The sequence below is a fragment of the Hesperophylax consimilis genome, chromosome 28, assembly GCF_061612785.1.
Source record: "Hesperophylax consimilis isolate HC1 chromosome 28, BYU_Hcon_1.0, whole genome shotgun sequence".
NCBI classification, from domain to species: Eukaryota; Metazoa; Arthropoda; class Insecta; order Trichoptera; family Limnephilidae; genus Hesperophylax; species Hesperophylax consimilis.
In genome coordinates, this window is record NC_142863.1 from 7,436,995 (window position 1) to 7,461,412 (window position 24,418).

At 33.9% G+C, this 24,418-nt stretch overlaps 1 protein-coding gene across 1 annotated transcript in view; it reads left to right on the plus strand.

The window, feature by feature from the left end:
- Window positions 1–20,316, plus strand: part of LOC149410109 (uncharacterized) — a 196,676-nt gene extending 176,360 nt beyond the window's left edge. The window contains exons 4-7 of the mRNA XM_089648945.1: window positions 16,720–16,863; window positions 17,225–17,397; window positions 19,280–19,426; window positions 20,296–20,316. Of these exons, the coding sequence (XP_089505071.1) occupies window positions 16,720–16,863; window positions 17,225–17,397; window positions 19,280–19,426; window positions 20,296–20,316 (485 nt within the window). The remainder of the gene's footprint in view (window positions 1–16,719; window positions 16,864–17,224; window positions 17,398–19,279; window positions 19,427–20,295) is intronic.
- Window positions 20,317–24,418: the final 4,102 nt, after the last annotated feature.

Here is a 24,418-nt window from a genome sequence, read left to right on the forward strand (position 1 = left end):
TAGAATATAACTAGCGTCGCGTTTAACCTTAAGGTTAAACTTAACGTACGTTATATAATCTACGCATTCATAGATGGCATTAATTTAATTATTTTATGAAATTGCACTGTCTGTAAGTTTTGCTTTAAAATATTAAGACGAGACAATACCTTAAAATATAGCCAGAATCTTAACGACCTAAGTAAATCAGCCGTGCAAAAAAATATGATACGCGCGGCCTTAATTTGTCGAATTTTCCCTATCAAACGACTTAAGTGATGAAGTCGTGTACAGACAAAGTCAGCGCGCGGTCTGGAGTAATGGACGTACCTAAGGTCGACTTTGCCCTAGCAAGTCTAGAAAATCGATATTTTCGTGGGATTTATTTTAATTATTTTTGATTGATTGAAGTATTACTAAAATCTCAAATGTTTCTAGAGGGAAGAGGAATTAAACTCACTAAGCCTAGGAGAGAACCCGTCGCATTACTCTAACACCACAACGCACACACAGCTTGGGAGTGAGAACTCAATTTAGGAGGCGGGTATGGGTACCGCCGCCCCAAGTGGTTTGCAACGTTTGATGACTTAGCAGTGGTGTCCGGGTTCATTGAGTGAGTTTGTCTAAGTTACACCTACTGTGTGACGGGCCTAATCTGGAGAGACTGGTTGAGAGAGATCTTTTTACCTCTTCACCAGGACTCTCTCGACCCATCGCCTTGCACCTCAGTGGAAGGGATGGATTCAAACGTCCGTCACTCCTGGATACACACACCGCCAGATTTATACCCCCCTCTCATAACTTTTTTTTTACACAGAATCCCCAATGATGACAGAGGCCCTGGGAGAAATTATTTTCCTCGGCGCCTTCTGTGTGGAATTAATGTTAAAAAAAAAACATTTTAAAATACTGAATTTATTTAATGGTCGTCGAAATGTATTTTCAATTGGTGTCATCAGTTTTCTATCACATCGGCTTATATCATACTTGTGGGGATTATCTGTGCGGTCGGTGATACGATATGATGTCTACTTCGTTGCAACGAACAGCCCCTCCTGAAACATTAGCCGTAAGCCTGGCATTATAGGCTGTGTGTGTAGGTACTGTAAGGTGGGTTGGGTTGTGGGTGGCCAATGGCCATGCGGTTAGTTGTGCTCTGGGCCGATAGCGGCGCTGTCAGCGCTTTGTTATGACAGCTGAAAAGGCGGGAAAACGCCATTACAAAGGAAAATACAAGAATTCTGCGACCAACGTGAAGTTTAACGGAGAATTAGTTAAGACCCTGCAATCCGAATTACTACCGAAGTATAACATACGTCCCTTGAACACTAAAACTTATTATTATTATGTTATTTAAAAAAAAATCTCTCTTCGGATGCCGAGTTGAAAAGTAATAATATGAAATTCCCTTGTGTGCTCCTAAAATTATTAAAATAACACTTCTGGTTCTGTTATTATATTGTTACAAGTATGATAAAATTCGCAGTGTTTCTTTGGATGCTACTAAATTGAAGAAAAATTGAATAAAAATTGAAGGTTTTCTATCGTTTTGATTGAGTAGAATACAAATAAACAAAAAAATACTCAGTAAAAAATATAAAATAAAAAGTACTAAATTTTTTTTTCAATAGAAATGTATGAACGCGTAAAGGAAACACCTTTTAAAAAATACAGTATTATAGCTAAGATTATCTGTGACAGTTTTACTTGATTAACTTTTTTACTTTCTTATAAAATTATTTACAAAATAAATAAAAACCAGTTTTGTGCTTGAAATCGAACGTTTCTAGACTCTTTTTGTCAAGCGATTTTAATGCCTGTTAGAATATAAACAATTTTGGCTTGTAGCTTTCCTTAAGTCTATGCATCACGTCGTGTACAATTTGCAATCAGACCACTTACCATAATACTCCTTGCCTTGGCTAATAGGTTTAAATTCCCGCTTTTTAATTGACTAGCCGCCGGTTTCAATGTATGCAACAAAAAAACATCTCCAAAAAGTGTGTTTTCTTCGATTTTTGCGAAGTTAAGGCACAAATATGTAAATGTTTTAAAAGTTTCTTCTAAAGAACTTAATTTGCCACATCATACAATAAAATATTCTCCGAAAATAGATTCGTAAGTAGGAAATTTTCAACTTTAAAGCAGTTTTCATAGGCCTGAAACTTAACATTTTTCTGGGCTTAAAAAAGGCTTCTAAAAAAATGCTCGATTATTTCAAAGGCCAAGATGTGTTCTACTCGCAATATTTAATCAAAACGTCTAAAATATTTCTAAGCAATCAAATTACTAAACCAAAAACACATATTTTTTTATTACTTCGTAGTGCATCGCCTTTAAACATTTGTCGAGCGATTATTACACTATTTTAAATCATTTTATTAGTTTTATTAAATACTAGCTGACATGTACCCGGCATTTCTGGGGGTTATCCTTAAGAGATAGACATATACCACCGTAGGTTTTTCTGTAGACCTTTTTAAGATATACAATTCCGTAGTACATTATTTTGTTGTATCTCATAAGGTTTAGCCAGCGTTAACGATGTAAGCGATCGAAAATATTTTTTTATGACTTGATTACAAAACATCGACTTTTCTCTACTTTCAATAAATATAATATGCAAGAATTAAATATATAAACCTTTCGGAAGAAATTCTCTAAATGATAATTAAAACCATATCAAAATCCGTTGCGTAGTTTAGGAGAACTAAGCGCACAAACAGACAGACGCTGATTTGACCTGATGACCGCGACATTATTTTATACCACTTAGAGATTTTCACAGCAGTCGTCTGCGCATTAATTATCATCTTTTTTTTAATTCGCATTTATATATCTCACTTTCGAAAGCGTTCAAAAAGAAGAAGAATAATTCAGTAATCTTCTTCTTTCTTTTTTTTAACGCTACGGATCCTTAAGACCCCGCATATCCAATTTTACCGAAGTTTCTCCTTAACTCTTTAAGTTTTTAAGTTCCAAAAATAAATTTGGAACATTATAATTTCTTATCTCTTATCTTTGACCGACTATGGAACCCCTGTGCGTAGCTATTGCAGCTATTGGCGGTGGGCGTGTACAAAATTATAAATCCGTTTGGGTGTGCAGAGTCTTAAGAAAGATTTGGAGTTATGGGGGACATATCACGTATGTTAACTTTGATCCCCTGTGCACTGGTGCATGTACGTGTCTCGCAAATATCGCTAACTGACCATAGATTTTTGTTATATTAGAATTTTGCCAATAACGTAGAATAAAAAATAAATAGAATATAAAATCATAAATTCAATAATTGACAGCCCTGAACTATTATACTTGATTTCTTTACGTATACCTCGCAAACCAACATCGAGGCATTATCTACCGTTCTATTGTGATAACTCCAACACAGAATCTCAATTCTACAGGGTTTTCCAATAAGAGGTGTTATTTTGAGTAGCCCGCTATTTCGGTAGATGTTACTTTTGAAGATGTCATTTTTTAACATTTGACAAGTAGAAACTACCTACTGGAGAGAGATGATTAATGATTTTTTATGGCCGGAATTGGATGGTATTGATCTGGACAACGTTTACTTTCAACAAGACGGCGCTACGTGCCACACAAGCAACGAAACCATTGATCTTTTACGATTGAATATCAAAATAAGACTTCTTATTGGAAAACCCTGTATATCCCCGTTCGCCGTATACTAAATATGAGTAATGACTATAAATTTTAATTACAAAATGAAAGATACATCTCTGAAGCATACGGTGACTTATAAGGACTTAGGAATTGTGTATGACGCTCGCTTAACATTTCACGCTCACATTGAAAAGATCTGTAAATCAGCTACAAGAATGTTAGGTTTTGTCATATACAATTCAAAGGAACTGACGAACCTTGCAGTCATTAGGCTGCTTTACTTTAGCTTAGTGCGTAGCATTCTCGAGAGTGGATCTCAGGTATGGGGGCCAGAGAATACTATCTACGTACTAATGGTCGAGAAAATACAAAAAAAAAATTTACGATACCTCTATATGAGAGAGTTTGGTTTTTACCCATGGCTGTTTCCAACAGCATTTATCTCGGAAATGCTGAATATCTGCAGCCTTAGTTCCAGACGGGACGTCGCATTATTGTTGATGGCTTACAAGCTTCTGAATGGTTTACTATCAATTCCAGACATTCTGTCAAAAATAGGACTTTATGTCCCGGATAATTTCACGAGAGGCCGCCAACACAGGCTTTCAATTCTTCCCAGGTCCAGAACTAACTTACCAATGGTGATGCCCCTGGGAAGACTCACTAGGTTAATTAACTCCCTTCCAGCTAACTTGGATATTTTCCATATGTCCTACAACGACTTTAAGCGCGAATTATTGTATTTGTTTTAACTGTATACTTATGTATAATTTTTTCCATATTTTGTTTACCGCTTTTGCATATGTTTTAACTGTTTACTTATGTATAAAATTTTCTTCCATAATTTGTTTACCGCTTTTGCAATGTATTGGTTTTTGTACTGTTTTTGCAAATAAATAAATAAATAAAATAAATAAATAAAGATGTTGTTGATATATTCAACACATCATTCACCAAATATAAACAAGTCATTACCCAATTTATTTCAGAAAGAATAATATGAAATATAGACCTACGGTTGGCAATACATTCTTCCATTTTCTTTATACGGTACAAACAGAGGTGTACCTCTTTTGAGGTTTAAATAAATGTAATTTAAATCAATTTTATAAAATCCTCCCATAAATATATGTATAATTGAAGTATCGTCATTATGGGCATACACAATATATAGCTCAGAGGACCTGTAAAGCTAGGCTAGTAGGTTATATTGGATTGAGGCTTGTTGTGTCGGTACAGATAACACAAGGCTAATACATTCGGTGACGTGCGGCGGATCAAACAGATAGCATTTTTACAGGGGCAGCCCACAATCCCTATTTTCTACTGCCCGCACGTAATTAAAAATACTGCTAATTTATTAAGAATCTCTTTAAATTATTCGTAATCCGGTAAAAACGGAATTGCACTCCATTAACTAATCAATTTGATAGGAATCATCATAAACTTTGAGTAAAATAACGAATTTAATCGTTAATTCAAAACAAGAGTCATAAAAATCGTTTTATCTCCCTTACTGTCATGGTGAGAAATATGATCTAAACGGTGTTAGAAAGAGAAAACACAACGCTTTATATTCAAATCTAGAAGTTAACCACAGAATAATTAAAATTTGCACAGTTATGAAAACAAAGATTCCCACCCAAATTTGAAAACCAAAAGGCATGGTGAAAGTAACGTTTGTAATACATTTGTCAAATATAATTTCCTTATCATTAATTTTTATTACAAAAAGAGTAAGGTGATATTTTTTTATGTTCGCATTTAAAACTTAGTTATCGATATTTACATTTTTATTTACTATAATTAAACTTGAAAGCGTATTTTATCCCTTTTCAGAAGCAGTTCTTAGTTTTCGGATACGTTCAGAAGTATTCCATTTATTTGAATTTTATTACAAAGCGGAAATACTCCAATATTATGTCAAAATATTACAGTCAAATCTTTCACACATTCTTAAGGTGAAACTTGATGCTAAATCACTATTTTGATTAATCTCTATAACGAACTGGTGTACATTATGAATACTAAAAAATATGCTTTAGATAAATTGAAAGTTTTCCTATCGTTTTGCTTGAGTAAAATACAAATAAACAAAATAATTTACTCAATAAAAAATATAAATGTAAACTACTAAAAAAAATATTTTTTCAGTAGACATTTATGAACGCGTAAAGGAAAAAACTTTAAAAAAAACACAGTATTATAGCTAAAATTATCTGTGACAGTTTCACTTGATTAACTTTTTTGCTTTCTTATAAAATTATTTAGAAAATAAATAAAAACTAGTTTTGTGCTTGAAATCGAACGTTTCTATACTCCGTTTGTCAAGCGATTTTAATAACTATTATCTACAATATAAGATATACCAAGAATATACACATTTCTGGCTTGTAGCTTCCTCTTAACGGTGCCCATATTTTGTGAAAATATCTCATTCCCGATGGGTATTTAATGTATTTTAGACAAATTAATTCCCACTATTTACAAATGAAACCACTCCAAAATATACATCTATTTGACACTATAATGTTATTCTGCATCAAAGTGGTATCAAATCGTCTTATCTGACCCCGCACAGCTTGAGGGGGAGCTGCGGGCTGGCGGTTACATCTGGCCCCGACACGAGGTGGCGCAACCTGCCCCGGTCCACTTCGCCCTCTCCTCCCTGCTGGTCGAACTCCCCCCGCGCCACCCTACTCCACCATGGTCTAACCCGTCCCGCGCACCCCTACTTCCCCTGGACTAACCAAAACCACCTCAACCAAGGACGGGACACTAACTCAAGTTGGCCTGCTATTTAAAATATAAGATCTTCATCACTATTTAAATTGTTTCTAGTACCAAATGTCAGTGACATATTTAAGCAAGCTTCTATTGTAAAAGTGTGCAAAGAAAAAATAACAAAGAATACCAAGAATTTTACAAACTAATGAGAATTGGAAATCAATTTATTACATCAAATATTAAAATAACACAAATGCAAAACCATTATTTTTACCAAACCATAAAAAACTACAATAATCTCTCTTCTGAACTGCGCTGTATTATCAACCAATCAGAACAAATAAATGAAAATAAAAAACTTTAATTAAACATAACATTGAAAAATCTATATTCTATACAAAAATATTATTACAACATACAAACTATGTAAGAATCGTGGCTCCCATATCAGACATAGAACTCCTCTTTTCTGGTATATATCTATAACCAATGATGATCTAAAATGTAATATTTTTTTATTTTTCGGAATAACTTTATTGAGTAAAACCTCAAATTGTAATATTTAAATATTGAAGGCAATATTAATGATTTCTAAACGAAAATCTGAAACAGAAAAATCAGAAAAGGAAACGGTCACATCTGGGACACGAACCCAGGACCCTTGTCTTTCCGGGACAGTGCTCTACCGACTGGTTCACAAGATGTGACCGTTTCCTTTTCTGATTTTTCTGTTTCAGATTTTCGTTTAGAAATCATTAATATTGCCTTCAATATTTTAATATTTTTTTTATTGAATTTGTTATTTGTTTATTTTCATTGAAACACAAACAGAGCATTCATGTAATGTTACAATTCTAGTCATCTAATTACAATTACACATGGACTTATGTATTTAAAGCATGCGTATTAATCACACGGTTATAAAGTTTTTGAGATTATTCAACACACCTAATATTTGAAAAATTTGAAGTATTAAAATTTAATGATCTTGTCCGAAAAAACATAGTAATTCAAATAATAAAAGTAAAAAAATCACAGCTCTTTAACTGAAAGTCGCACCCTTCAAAAATATATATTTCCAACACAAAAATATAACACCACTTGTGCTCAACATCATTACATATATCTAGAGAAAAAAATACTTCAACAGCCTACCCCAAAATATCACAACAATAGAAAACGATAAACACCTACTAAAAGCAATTAAAGAGAAGTTCAATCTAAAAATACCAAAATGATGAAACTATCTTTGTAATTACTAATTAACTATAAATTTGAAAAAAAAAATCATTTAAATATATTTTTTTATACTCAGATATCCATCATAATTACAAACACTAAATATTCTTCATCTTGATGCTCACCACTCTTCTAAACAAAACCGCCAAATTCTATAGAACAGAAATATTTTAAAAAAAATTAAACAGTTACATACGTAACCTATGAATTAATCACACATGTAATAACGTCACAATTTTCAGTGAAGCAGTCAAAAGATGTCAAATATAAAGGGTGTTAAGATACGTACTTGATTTACTTGTAGCCAGTGATTTCTGACATTTGAAGTGTGTAAATGAAATTTTGATCTCCGTGACTTTTTTTTTATTTTTACTCCAAATAACATTACAAGTAAGTTAGGTACGTCTATTAACATCCTATATACGCACAACACATTGCATCTTTATCAGCTGTGTTTCAGACAAATCACCGAAGTTAATCACCGTTGGTGGTTGTTCCAACGCCATCTATAGCATGATGACAAGGTTGACAAGGTTGATAAAGCATCTCATAAAAACCAGCTGACGTAAACCCGGCGTTGCTCGGGGACTTTTGAAAATGGTTTGGGGTAAAATTTTGAGGTTATGATGCCGTTTTAAGATATATAATTCCGTAGTATATATTTTTTATATATCGCATAAGTATTAGCCAGCGGTAGCAATGTAAGCGTCCGAAAATATTTTTAAGACTTGATTACAAATCGTTCGACTTTTATCTACTTATATATATATATATATAAACCTTACGGAAAAAAATTCAAAATCCGTAGTTTAGAAGAACTAAGCGCACAAACAGACCGACTCGGATAACGACTTTATTTTATAATATTTAGGGATACCTATCGCATTTCTTTTATAAATAAACCGTAGACATATTGTTGACGCAACTATTAATCTTCCTTTAAAATTGTCCTTGCATTATTGCCATCCTATTTTTACCTACAAGTACCTATTATTATCTGACTATACCAACGTCTGTGTGACATTTTACAACAATAAAAGTGACTATCAAACCGGCAGTTTTATTGATGGAGCCTGTTTGATGAACATCTATTGTTATCAGTGCTGTTATTAATATGGACTCAGGGTAGAAAGCCTGTGCAGTGAACATATTCGGTTCCCTCAGTGTGTTTAGTATCCAACCTGGATGTTATGGAAGCTTGTGCGTGAAATCATATCTCCTGTGAGTGAAACCAACCATCATCATCTTTGAAGAACATCAAAGGGGCAAGTCAGATTCCTTCCTTACTCCATGTTCACCATCTCCAACCATAGTTGTGTCAACTTCCAAGTTCACAATTATTTTTTACAGTTCACTCTTAATTCGCCTATTGCGATCACACATATAAGTTATAAGTCATTCAAGGTTATAAAATAAAACAATTTATAAGCCAACTTGATAGTGTTCTGGCCTGGGTTGAGGTGGTTTTGGTCTAACCCGCCCCTGGTTACCCATTCTCCGATACAAGCCCGTTAACCCCCTCAATGGCACAGGTGCACTTATAAATTTATAGATTTCCCTCAGGTGTTGAGTGTGAAAGAGTTGGAACAATGTTAGGACGCGAAGGGGTTGGACGTTATTGAAATATAAATCTGTGCATGGAAATGCCTGACTCAGAGCGGGCATTTGACAAAACGGAAAATTTTCCGAAATAATTAAATGTTAATTAAATAAAATAAATAACTTTGTAAGCACCATTATTTAATCATAAATGATTGATAGGTTTCAAAACTGATCTCCGAGAGTTCTTCAAATACGCGTGTGTTTTTATGTACCTATATTATATAGAAGTCACATGCGACAGGTAAAAACATGCTTTTTTTCAAAAAACTACGCCATCTATTGGACGTAAAACAACACGCACTATTATTTCTCTATCTGCACAGACTGACTGAGCCACAGCAACGCGTGGCGGGGTACAGTTAGAGTATAATATACGTACGAAGAATCCATTGGTTTTGAAACATGTCGATCCTTTGTGATTTAATAGTGGTTTTTACGAAATTAAAATATTGAAATTAAAATTATGTGTACAATAAAAGTATTTGTAGTATTATGGATAAATCATTGATTTTGATTAAATAATAATGATTATTATATTAAAATGACGTCACAAAGTGTAGGTAGCAGGGGGTAGGGGTATGATTCTGGACCCCATACTTGGGCTAGCAAATTTATTTATCTATGTATCTATCCCTGAACTATCGACTGCTCTAATTGAGCTAGCAATTGTATTTATCTATGTATCAATGCCTGCACTATCGACAGCACTACTTGAGCTAGCAGTCGATAGTGCAGGGATTGATACATAGTGCAGGGATTGTATTTTACTATATATCAACTGCTAGCTCAAGTAGTGCTGTTGATAGTGCAGGGATTGATACATAGTGCAGCGATTGTATTTTACTATGTATCAATCACTGCACTATCGACAGCTCTACTTGATCTAGCAATTGTATTTATCTATGTATCAATGCCTGCACTATCGACAGCACTACTTGAGCTAGCAGTCGATAGTGCAGGGATTGATACATAGTGCAGGGATTGTATTTTACTATATATCAACTGCTAGCTCAAGTAGTGCTGTTGATAGTGCAGGGATTGATAGATAGTGCAGCGATTGTATTTTACTTTGTATCAATCACTGCACTATCGACAGCTCTACTTGATCTAGCAATTGTATTTATCTATGTATCAATGCCTGCACTATCGACAGCACTACTTGAGCTAGCAGTCGATAGTGCAGGGATTGATACATAGTGCAGGTATTGTATTTTACTATGTATCAACTGCTAGCTCAAGTAGTGCTGTTGATAGTGCAGGGATTGATACATAGTGCAGCTATTGTATTTTACTATGTATAAATCACTGCACTATCGACAGCTCTACTTGATCTAGCAATTGTATTTATCTATGTATCAATGCCTGCACTATCGACAGCACTACTTGAGCTAGCAGTCGATAGTGCAGGGATTGATACATAGTGCAGGGATTGTATTTTACTATATATCAACTGCTAGCTCAAGTAGTGCTGTTGATAGTGCAGGGATTGATACATAGTGCAGGGATTGTATTTTACTATGTATCAACTGCTAGCTCAAGTAGTGCTGTTGATAGTGCAGGGATTGATACATAGTGCAGCGATTGTATTTTTCTATGTATCAATCACTGCACTATCGACAGCTCTACTTGATCTAGCAATTGTATTTATCTTTGTATCAATCCCTGCATTATCGACAGCTCTACTGTTACCATTGCCATCTGTAAAAAACATTTGAAACTAATATCTAGGATACCACAATAAATTTTGCCTTTAAACACTTGAAACTATAAATTAATCTATCACATCCCTGTCAAAAGACGCAAATGACTGCCAACCACACTAGAGTCACCTGTTTCAAGCTTACCAGATTACCTGACATTCAATCGGAACTCCGAGCCAGACGAGAAATTATAAGATGCTCATTATAAGTTACTTGAGTTTTCGAAATCAGATGTAGACAGTAATTTTCATCTTATTTTGTAAGTGTGCAAAATTTCATCACGAAATATCAAAAATTCTTAGAGGTGTGGGAAAAAAGAAGGGAAGTGGTTTTTTAAATCTCATATATTCGGTGACCTTCCTCTCGTTTCGAAGATCAAGTGAGCTAAATTTCATAAACCTGAGAATAAAACTGTAGATTTTTATAAAAATTGAATCCTCGCTTCCCACCACTGAAACTCAATAATAATAGGATTAGAATATATTTGTAGAGTGAATAAATTATTATATAAAATCAATTAAAACTGAAGATTGATCGGCGGGTTCTGATAGAACTTAGGCCACTCCCTCACGGGTCGATCGGCCCGCGATGTCGCGTACAAAATATTTAAAAAGTAAATTTGATGTTTTTTTTTATTCTTGCTAAATATTCATTTTATAAATTAAATAATTTGTTGGTATAATACCGAACCGTTTGGAAATGGCCTATAAATGACCGACAAAACCAAGGTACGAATGACGTCACGCGTACCTCGCCAGATTGCGATCGTTTTGGCAGGCTTTAAAAAATTCAAACTCTTCTACATATATTATCTTATATACAATCTCTCGCATCGAAATGAAGAGGAAAAAATTCGGCTAAATTATGAATATCTTGATAGGTAAATATAAGATTTAATTCTCTATTGAAATCATTTGTGGAGCGCGCTTGCTTTTTACCGAGTCAACATGCAATTCTGTTACCATTACCGCGATTATTCGACATATTCTTGTCTGCGATAACAATGCTATGTCCACCGAAGCAATAAACTCACAGAAGTGTTTTGTGGGTGTGTCTGTGTACCTAAATATATACCATAAATACTACACCTATACCTTGAACAACTTTGTGTTTGTGCGAGGTTCTATAAATATAGCACACTAGCTGACGTGTACCTGGAGTTGCTGAGGGTTATCTTTATGAGATAGACATATACCATTGTGGACTTTTCTGTAGGCCTTTTTAAAATGTAAAATTCCGAAGTAGATTATTTTGATATCTCATAAGGTTTAGCCAGCGCTAGAAACGTAGTGACTTGATCATAAAACATTGATTTTTCTCTACTTTCTATAAATATAATATGTATTTATTATATATGTTAACCTTCTGGAAGAAATTCTCTAAATGATAGTGAAAACCATATCGAAATCTGTAGACCTACAGAAAAGTCAGCGAGTCTAAGGATAACTCCCAGCAAACGCCGGGTACACGACAGACAATACTAAAATAAAGTCTCTGTCCGCTGTTTGTGCGCTTAGTTAGCTCAAGAATGAGAATGTCGACCAATGTATGTACTTTCGACGGTGATTGCGAGCGGCCTGGATTTGAGAATCGATACCCGGGTGTGATTCCTTGTAATTAATGTATTTATTTGTAAGAAACAAACAGCTTTTACATAATACAATGATAGATATAAATATACAAGTCAAGCCACAGAAGTTTCTTATGCTAATAAACTTCATTGGAAATGAAGTTTTAATATCTTAAAATTAATTTTGTGTTAAAGGAAGGGGAGAGGAAGAGGAAAATAGGAAGAGGATAGGAGATGCTCCCGATACATTCCATATTCTCATATTAATAATCGATCGTACGCATTACTTCATATCGATATTTCTTTAGGTTATTACCAAAAATATCAATGATGTAAAATTTTGTATTATATTGTGCACATATACTAGGAATTGGGGAGTTTTTTCGAATATTTGCTCTACACGAGGGTAAATAAAATAAATCAGATTGTCGGGTTGATCTAGACGGAATATGAAGATTTATTAAATTGGTGAGTTCTGGTGAGTCCAGATCATTATTTAGGATTTTAAACAATAATATTTGATCAAAAATATATTTATGATCATTTTTTTAAAGATTATCTAGATTTTCGTACGTGGATGATACTTTTTGGATGTAGTTTTGACGAAGCTTAATCGGTTTAGATAATATATCACACTTCTGGGGATTATTCCTTCAGTGGGTATTGTGACTCCAGTGGGACTACGACTAGTCTAGTTACACCCATTATCCGATTGTGAATTTATTGTGACGTGATGGAATAATTCCGTAGCATTATCCTGTCGCATGTCATTGTTGGCTTTTGTCACATTATTTATTAACCGATTCCTGATTCAATTCAACTGACAAAACTGAATATTAATGATTTGTTTACAGAAATGCTGAAGGGTTTTAAAAAAATTATTTGACTCCAAACATGCAGCCCTAATTTACTTCATGTTATCTTTGAAGATGCTGTGTGGAGGCATAAAAGCTTATACCGTCTTACTTATAATCGCTGTATAAATATTATACTGGCGTATAAGATCTGGATAGTGGAAAACGTTACTCATAATCGCTGCGGATGTGTATACCGGCCGTATTAGTAGCTGTCAGATTTATATTGGCTGGCCCCTCAGTATAGCATCAGGATAGCGCCGGCAACATGAAGAATGCACGAATCAATAAATAAATATCGGTCTGACGTTTAATGAAAATGTAAAAAAGCAGTAATACCCATTTGCAGCACTATCGGAGTATAGTATTACAAAAGTAAATACCAGTCACATAATTAAATTGGCCGGATTTCGATGCAAATAAAAATTTTGTCAATGACTTTACAAATGTCATCGTGAAGAATCGTGAAGTTGGCAACAAAACGCGAAAAGCGAAAATGACCGCATTTTTGAGATTCAGATATGTCTAAGAAAGAAAAAAAATTATTGATTGTTAAAACATACAATGTAATACATTATTTTCTATAATAATAATGTTAGTTTAAAAGTTTGCAACATGTTGTGTGTGGCAACCCATTTGTTTTTTTTTTTGTTTTTTCTCTATGCTCTGTACACTGCTGTCATCTTTCATGTAATACGTACATCGTCAATAAAACCAGTTATTAAAAGTGTTATATTTTAATTTAATAAACACAGAAGATTACAACATTGATAATGCAGTCATTATTATTTAAGGATTTCTTCATTTCTAAAGACTGGTTGTTTTGGAGAATTTGAACAATTCATCAAATTTCAACGTTCATTTTCGGGTTCTGTGAAAGTCCTATTCAAGTTCTGTTATTATATCATTCTTCAGGCTAGTTGTTAGACAGAACTGAAATAATAACAGAACTTGAAAATATCTTTCACAGAACTTGAAAATTAACTTTGAAATTCGAAGAATTGTTCAAATTCTCCCTAACAACACGCCCTAAGGCTTCGAAGTTATCTAATCGTTTCCCTGGTGGTTAGCGAAATCTGAAAAAATGAAACTCACCTTACTAATAAGAAGAAACTTTGAAATTTTCAACGGTATCGGCTGACTACTTTTCAAGCTTTGCGAGCGCAAACATACGCAGTATGAATTTTTATAAATAAAGATGGGAAATCACAAAGTTTAAACGACATTCAAAAGTATATTATATATTGTCTAGACCCTAGAGGTTAAATGATATATTCAACAGAAACACATTTGAGAAAGAAGCATTATTGACGAGGTTAATTCCTAATTATACTAAAATTGATTTCATTAATTCTTGTAAACAAATTGTAATTAGATGTCACATGCACGGTGAATCATGCAACGTTATTTTACAATATTTATCGTAAATCTGGTTTAATTTATTTTGGAAACCACAAAAGAGATTTTGTTACCAAATTACTTTGTCGTTTGAGTTGATGCAATTGAAAACAATAAACAGTACATCATCAATTTTAATGAAATTTTGTCGTACACATTTACAAACTTATCTGAGCAGGCGGCTAAAAGAGGAACAAACCAAATGCTATTTAGCTCCCAAATCTCCCGAATGAATACTAACTATAGCATCTGCGATTGGGGTATAGTTTGATGCTGAACGGAGTGAGAGGGGAATCATATAAGGAAAGGAAAGTTTGGGAAGCAACTGGCTGTTTGGATCTGGTCACCAACATTTCGATTCTTTGGTCTCCCACCATCTTTAAGGCGATGCCATACGTCATGTAATATTTTAAATCGAGCCGCTATCAATAACAGCCATTACGTAGATGGCGATAAGGTTTAAATTCCCGCTTAACACCATCCGCCTGTTTTGATTTATGCAAGAAAAAAACATGGCCAAAAAGTGCATTTTATTTTATTTTATGGATGTTCAGGGATAAATATTTTATTTTTTCCCGATCATTTTATAAATAACTTAATTTTCCACATTATACAATAAAATCATACCCGAAAATGGGTTTGTAAGTAGGAGATTTTGAACTTTAAAGCAGTTTTCATAGGCCGTATACATTATTTTTTTCTGTGCTTATAAAAAGACTTATCTTAAAAACACTCGATTATTTTAAAGGCCAAGATATATTCTACTCGCAGGATTTCATTAAAGCATCTGAAACATTTCCAGGCGACCAAATTTTCAAACTAAAAACACATGATTTTGCATTACTACGTAGTGCATCGCCTTAACTAAACGTTCATATTGTAATGACTTTAGCTGTGTATAAACTAGATCTAAACAACTCGGTGCGTTCCGAAATCAGTTTCAGATAATATCTTCCATCTGAAAGTTTTAATTATTTTAATTCTTTCTTCAACTGGTTGTAATTTATAGTTTCTATGTGTTATCATGTTAATATTTTATTATGTTGATACAATTTTATTATGTAATTATTTTAATATGTCATCATGTTTTTTTATTATATTATAATGTTATTTTGTCTTTGTGTTATAATTTTATTATGTTATAATGATATTATTGTATTATTTATTTATTTCAATATGTCATCATATTATTATTTTATTATGTTATTATTTTTTTTTCCGACTTCATGTCCGGGTTAAATCTTCCCCACGGGAAAAACTAAACCCTTCCACACACTTTTCCACAAATGATCATCTAGTCAATCAACATTATGCAAGTGCATTATATAAGCAAAATAAATACAAAACAATACAAGAACAACAACACGTCAACTCACCAGAGATCAAATGGGAAAATAATTCACCGACTCCAGATATTTTCATATCAGAGGGTTCGGCTCGGTAGAACTCCTAACAGGGCCTATAAATCCTACTGATCCCTCAACATAAATATTTAAAAAATCTTTCGTTTTCCTACATGTACTTAAAATGACTGATTTTTGCATTTTTATATATAATTTTTTTGATAAATCTAATACGCCTAAATTTTGAATGAGAGAGCTAGGTATAATGCCAGTAGCCGAAATAACAAATGGTAATATTTTTATAGTCTGAGAATGCCAAATTCTTTTTATCTCATTTAATTTTATTATATTATTATTCTAATATGTTATTATTTTAATGTTATTGTGTCATTTTCTTATAATTTTATTTTGTAATTATTTTATTATGTTATTATTTTAATATTTTATAGTGTTATAATGAAATAATTTAATTATTTTAATGTCATTTGTTTTTTTATTATGTTATTATTTTTATTATTTTATTATGTTTTTATATACCTGATTGATTTGATTTACCACAAATTTATATGAATAAATCTTTCTTTGAAACCATTCTCTTGATTTCATACGAAATTAATTTCCGTATAAAGATTGCTGCGAATGAACACGTGATGTAACCATAAAGCATTTTGTTGTTTCAGGTGGCCAGGGCCAGATGAAGGACAGGTGCCGTAGTGCGACCCCCCCGGTTGGGGGGGAGGGCCGGTCCCCCGCGGGAGGAGAAGGGGGTTCGCCTTCCAGCAACTGCGCCCCCCGGGTCAGCCCGCACCACAACGGGAGCGCAGGTGAGAGCACAGAGGATACAACCTAACCTAACGTAGCATAATCTAACCTAACACGGCATAACCTAACTTAACCTTACCTGACACTACCGACCCGATCTAACCTTACCATATTAAAAATCAAGTCTCCGGCGTTGCTCGGGTTATACCCAAAGTTTTTTTCAAACTCTTTGTAATGCCCGGGCAAAGCCGGGGACTTCAGCCAGTAATAACATATTACAAACGTGTGTTTGAAGCCCAATTTGAAAAAAAACTGTTTTTGCCATTTTCAATTTAGTCTCCCGCTGCACTGGGATTTTAAGTAGCTCATCGTGCATTAATAAAATTATCGTTATCTTATGAATCAATTGTTGTTCTCCTCCAGGGTCTGGTTCGCCAGGTGCCTGCGGCTCCAGCACGGGTGGTGGCGGTCAGGGGGCGGAGGGCCGCCCTCCTCCCGCCCGTCTGAAGCGTTTCCTCTCCACCCTCGTGCAGTTTGCAGCGGACCAAGGAACGGACCCTGCGGAACGCGTCAGATCGCTGATCCACAATCTTGTGGTGAGCGTATATTACATTATAAGTTGTTTCAATAATAGATTGAAAAATAATTATTCATAAGTAAGCAAAAGAGTCTTCATACGCCATGAAAAACACTGGGAGTACCACAAGGATCTGTTTTGGGTTCGATGATGTTTTCTTCTTAATGTAAATAACATGGTTAACAAAATTCTAACATCTAATTGTGGAGTTTGTAAATTGTAAAGGATAAAAGGTAGACTTCAGATAACAATCCACGTCACAAAAGCTTTGATGATACCATTTCACACCCAATTGAAAATATATTTGGAGCACCTCAAGGATCCGTTTAGGGTCTGTTATTATTCATGCTAAATATCAATAATACGAAAACATACTAACTATACGTTACATAAAATTATAGAATCAAAAGGTTGAAAAATAGAAACCGTAATTGAGTACCTGGATGCAAAAACGACCTCATTGCAAAAATCGTGTTTTTAGATATTCGCGTTTAAACATTTTCAACTAATATAATTCATCAACTGTAGTACTTTTGTTCAGCAGTATTTTATCTTATAATGAACACATTTTTCTTCTGTGATATTTTTAATGATTTGGACAAAAAATATAAACTTTTTGTTTTTTTAATTAAAAAGTATGTATGATATAGAGGTAGTTCTTGCATAAAATAACTAGAACTTCATTGTTTTTCTTATTTTAAGTGATTAAATTATAAGAAAATTGTTGTTTTTATAATATTTTATTTATTATAAAGTATCTAAAACAATAAAACATGAGTTTTCAAAACCAAAATAAAATTATTCAAGAGATGTATTTTTTTAAATTTGTTTTTATAATATTAATCATCGGTGTCTGAAGACTCGTCTTCTACAACTTCTGGATTATTAGTAATATTGATAAAAGATAAAATATTCTGAAGCCAATTTGCATTTTGCGGCTTCATGAACTTCAAATGACTCAATAAGTCATTTTTTTAGTAGATATGATTGTTCACGACATTTTATATTCTTTTAGATGTTTCTCTTCCACTTATCTTCATTTCTAGGCTTCTTTAAACCTATTTTTTCGGGAGAAGAATCAGAGCTGTCAGATGCAGTGGACGCCATTTTGTATTTGGTATAGTAGTAAGTTAATCTAGGATTTCAACCCACTTGACGTTTTATATGCAAAAACGACTCTCCAAGTAGGACAAAACAAATGCTTATAGCACAATCTGTAGACAACAGACCGAACTGATTTTAATACAGTAGGTAAAGAAGGAATCGATCGTTCAAATAAAACGTTTTACCTAAAAACGACCTCCGGTCCCTGAGGTCGTTTATGCATCCAGGTACTCAATTAATAAAGTACGTATATGTGTAAAAGGGAAAGGGAAAGGTTATAAATTATATAATTTCATACCCAATTGAAAGTATGTTGAGAGTACCACAAGGATCCATTTAGCGCCCTGTATTATTTTCTACTGTTAGAATACAAAAATGCCAACCTCGTTATAAATACTACGACAGAAACGATAAGTTTGAAAATTTTTAAGCCATATAATAATATAACGATGGGATAAGGGGGAAATCTTCATAACAAAATATCAAACTCAATTGAAAATACACTAGGAGTAACGCAGTAATCTGTTTTTGGTAAAATATTATTTATACGCAATATAACTGACACAGTAAAGGTAGAAAACAAATCAAATTGCCACTACTTAGAGTCCACGCACTTATATACTATGGTAAAAATTGAACACGATAAAGCGCGTATTATAATAAATAATATTTTGTAGTTTTCGTATTTAAAATTAAAGAACGGTTTACTTATACAAATAAACACATTAGAAGAAGAACAGTGGGTGAAATTAAATCATGCAGCCCATCGAGATGTTGACAATTACCTTTTATTCCAGAGCTCCACAATCAGCGTGGAAGAATTCCAGCAAGCCCTGCAAGAGGCCACCAACTTCCCGCTCAGACCCTTCGTCCTGCCCTTCCTGAGGGCCGCCCTACCCCCGCTGCAGAGGGAGGTGCAAGCCTTGGCGAGGGTCGCTAAGCAGGTGAGAATACCGTACCATTACTTTTCATGATCTGCTGTGTTAGAACATCTGTTCTTGAACAAGTCATGGCGATGACTACAGCTGAAGTTTGATGTATAGAGAGGAATGGTCTATAACAAGGCTGCCCAACCCCAGGCCCGCGGGCCACATTGTGGCCCGTGAACGAATTATAAGTGGCCCGCGTGAACCATTTTCAAAATACCCTCCGATTTGAAAATTACTAGGATTGAAAAATATTTTCGTATCATTGCATCATCCACCAGGAGGCGTTGTGTGCAAAGGACATAAATTTGAATGATATAATGGAGCCGGTAGTACGCTGCATAAATTATATACGTTCAAAAACTCTTCACAAACCTCAATTCAGAGTTTTATTTGAAGAAGAAATCAGCGAATTTGGAGAGTCACAACTGTATTGCGCTGTGCGATGGCTTTCAAGGGGCAACATGTTAAAACATTTCTTCATCTTGAGAGAGCAGGTGTTGTAATTTTTAGAAGAAAAAGGGGCGTTACCTTTGGAAAACGATTTTCTCAAGAATAAGTACTGGTTGAGTGATCTTGCATTTCTTGTTGACATCACCAATTATCTCAATATTTTAAATCTCAAATTACAAGGCAAAGATTGTTCACTTCCGACTATGTTTAGCCAACGAAAATATTGACCCTTTTCCCAAACTCAAAGATTTGAAAGAGAAGCTCAATATTGCCACCATAAACTGTACTAAGTACGAAGCTAAAATTAGATGCTTATTACAGTCGTTTGAAAGCAGATTCCAGGATTTTGAAAGTACAAAACAAAATTTACATTTTTTATTAATCCTTTCACAAACAGTTTGACTGAAATAATTAGTTATCCTGCCAATATCCAGTTGGAACTCACTGAACTGTAAAATCATTCTGCACTGAAAATCCTTTTCGCAGGAAAAATATTTTCAAAGTTACAAACTTCTTCAGAAGAATTTGGAGATTTCTGGAAATTGGTGCCAAAAGAAGACTGTCGTTTCAATTTTTAAGTAATTTTGGATAACGTATTTTTGTGAAAAGTTTTTTTCTAATCGTAATTTTGTACAAAATAAATACCGCACATCTCTAACTGAGCAACATATGTCTGATTTGTTGCTACTGTCAACATCTGAACTGACTCCTAACATAGGAGAATTATTAAAACAAAAACTATGTCAAAAATCATATTGATTGTGCAAATTACTTGGATTTAGATTTTTGTTACATAAAATATTGTTTCGTTATTTGGCAGTAGATGCTATTTATTTTATTATTTCAATAAACGACAATAAAATTTCAATATGTTTATTTGTTTGTTGCATAAAACAAGACATTAAAAAGCTTAGGTAACAAAAATAGGAACCGTCAGTAGTCGCAGTGGCCCGCCAGTGACTTTTAAATCGTCAATTTTGTCCAACTGTTAAAAAGGTTGGGCAGCCTTGGTCTATAACATAGTTATGTACTATTTTAAAACAATTTGCAAGATTTACAGAAAGTCTGGTGTCAATGGTTAATCTATTAATTGCCTCAAGTAAGCTCATATTTAAATGAACCTCGGATAAGTTCCATGCTTCCGCATATATTTATTTATTGTTTAGGAACATTGACAGACTATTAAACATAGAAAAAAAATCATTAGATAAGCGCTGCAAAAACGTAAATGTCAACAGTCCACTTAAAAATTTCCCATCGTGCACATTTTACACTATGTATTTACAAAAAATATAAACAGCAAAAGTGAGCAAAGGCAAAAAAAAGAGATATCAAAAACAAACATACAGATCAATATATGATCCAAAAAACAAAAGCAACAGAAAAAAACAGAAAACAAATAGAATAAAACAAACAAACATTCACAATCTATTTATTTTAATTTGCTTTTTTAAAAAAAGGGAGACTAGTAACTATAAATATCTATATAGTTACACTCAATAGAATTGTATAGACGACACATTCGAGACAATGGATTGAAGTATGCAATATTGTTCTTAAATAATTCTAGATATATATTCTAGAATACGTAAGTAATTTGTTCTGGATTTTTTCCAGCATATTTATATATTTAGTTTGCTGCGCATTATATACACCCCAAACAAACTTCAGCTTACTTTTTGTAACCCTTCAAGTTTTAAAATAATTTTACCAACAAGTCCCAATAACATGGTGAAATTTAACGGAATTTCGGAATGCTCCCGAAATATCTAAAATGTGTTATATTTTGCTTATTTTTATAGTTGTCGTAAAAAAAATACCATTTTAGAAACTGGATAAAATTACCTTTTCAATTTTTGTATTTAAAATACACATTGATAGTTATAAAAAATATTTTTTCAATATCAAACATAAAAAACCTTACCGAGACATTTTGACTCGAAACGTCCATAATTTTGTAAGAATTCCATATTTTTAGAACACATTCCTTTTGTGTGGGTAATTAGTAAGAAAACTGCCACTTCATTTTTTATGCCGTTCATACAGTAAAAAATAATATTTTAATTTTCAACTGTCAATGAAATGTATTTTATCTATGTGATTCGGTATACATATTTGATACAAACTGAAAAGAATAATAATTTTAGAATGATGAAGAAATCACCAATCTACGCTTTATATAAAAAAGATAAAAATATTTTTATAATGTATGGATGACCCGGTCAGATCTGTCCTTCAGAGCCTCTAATGGAATATGATGTTTATGGCTAGAAATGTCCTTCCGAGGCCTGAAGTGTTTTTCCTTATTGCTATTTCCCTCGAAAACCAACATCAAGGCATTATCTACCGTTCTATTGTGATAACTCCAACACAGAATCTCAATTCTATACCCCCCTTCGCCGTATACAAAATTTGGGTAATGACTATAAAGATGTTGTTGATATATTCAACACATCATTCACCATATATAAACAAGTCATTACCCAATTTATTTCAGAAAGAAGAATATCAAATATATTATAATTTAACTATAGAAACTAAGTAGCTCTGTTTATCTTACCAAAGTTTTGTAATTTTCCGAGTATTATATTTTTCACTTTATTTCGTTTTGACATTGGTTTTGTTTAAGAGGTTGTGTTTTATTATGTCTTCTATTTTCTTTTTTGATTTTGTTTTCTTTTTGATTTTGTAACATTTTTGAAAATGTAAAAGCCCAGCCGGGCGTGAATTTATAAATAAATAAATTTCATTGATCATAGCTATCATTGCATCTGATCATTAAACTGTTCAGATGTTTTGATGATAAACGCCAGGAGTTTGTAGCAAGCTGACGTTAGCCGTGATATGTGATCCAAGAACCTAAGTCATGGATTTGAAACATCGAAAATCTTTCTCAGATTTATTAATTTCATTACCCTCTCTATGGTCTAGGAGTCAAATGGTTCTGTATAAATTATTGGCTTCATAAACTCTCTTCTAAGTCGTTAAAAATCACAATTCTGGAGATTATGATAATCTGTTCTGTGAAGGCTGCGCAGTCGTTTTTATAAAAATACTTAAATTTGGATATTAGGCCAAAATACATAACGGAACTGAATAATTTATTTTTTAATAAATAAATTTTAAAGCAATCTTCTAACACGGATGCGGGTAGTTTTATTTTTTTGTGTTTTAATTATTAAATTTATGCCGTACTACTTATAAAAATCTTATTTTCTTTTCACAGCTAGATTCAGTCCATTTTATCAAAATCATTTTTTCTTAAAATAACAGGGTCTTGCAATTTGGGGGGCCGGCCCTCCTTTAGCTGCAACCTGTCACCCGCATTACGGAATTACAGGATTTTATTATTTGAACAGCCGCAACAGCCGGCGCGTGTGGTTCCCACCCCATTCACCCCCGGGAGTTCAAATCGTCCGTGAAAAGGGGCGCTAAGATACGTATGGGAACAGGTTGGGTGTTAAGTATTTACTAGGGACCATTAGAGACACTTTATACTATCTTATGATGGGAAATTACCGTAATGCAAAATCAAATGTTTTATATTTTTAAATTACATCACTTAGTAATGTTTTAGATACTTGAATTAATTACTGCGAGTAAAACAAATCTTAACCTTTAAAATTTTAAAGTTTTTTTATACTCCATCGCCCCACCACACAAGATTTCTGACTGCCCAAAATCAGTTGGATTACGAATAACACGATTGTAGGATGTTCTGAGGTTAAAGGGAGTAGGAAGTAAAGGAGATGGGGAGAGGAAGGTTGGGATATATTTCGCTATTCAGATCTGATTACCAAACACGTCTAATGCCATTTACAGGACCGCCGCGCGTATAGATTTTGAATAAAATGCTAGTCTCGCACGTACGTCGTACAATATGCTCTCGCAATAGTATATTAAGGCTCTCGACTAGCAAGCCGGAGGTCGCGGGTCCAAATCCCAGCGTGCGCAAGTAAATTTTATTTCATTAGTTTGTGTTATTTCACAATTTACTCATTAAAAATAATATGTAGTATATTCGCGGCACGTTCCAAAGTGGAAGTTTCTCTCCGTATCGCCCTGGTAAGACAACCATTCAGAATTAAAATGGCTTTGACCAGATCTGAATTGCCAGGTACATCCCCACCTTCCTCCTTCCCATCTCCTTACCCTTCCCACAACCTTCAGACTCATAACATACTCCAATAGAGGATGCCATTGTCTCACTGGCTACAGACGGACAGAAACCGGGTAGTAACTGTTAGGTATAAAACTGTAAGCCTTAATTACAAGTATGGTGTATATAATGTTTTTTCTTAAATCCACCAATCCTCATTCCTCTCTCTGTCAGTCGGTACCCCCGGCATTAGAGAGGCCCGGCACCGCTGACCACAGCTGGCCGCCCCCCTCCTCAATCCGCCTCCGCTCACCCTATACCGCCCCCCACCGCCCGCCCACGCGGGAGGGGGCGCCGAGGAAAAGTGTCGCCAGAAGGCTCGGATGGCGACAGATCGGTGGAATTGGTAGCAGGGCTGGCGAAAATTTTAAACGTATTAATAATTCGATTTTTTTATA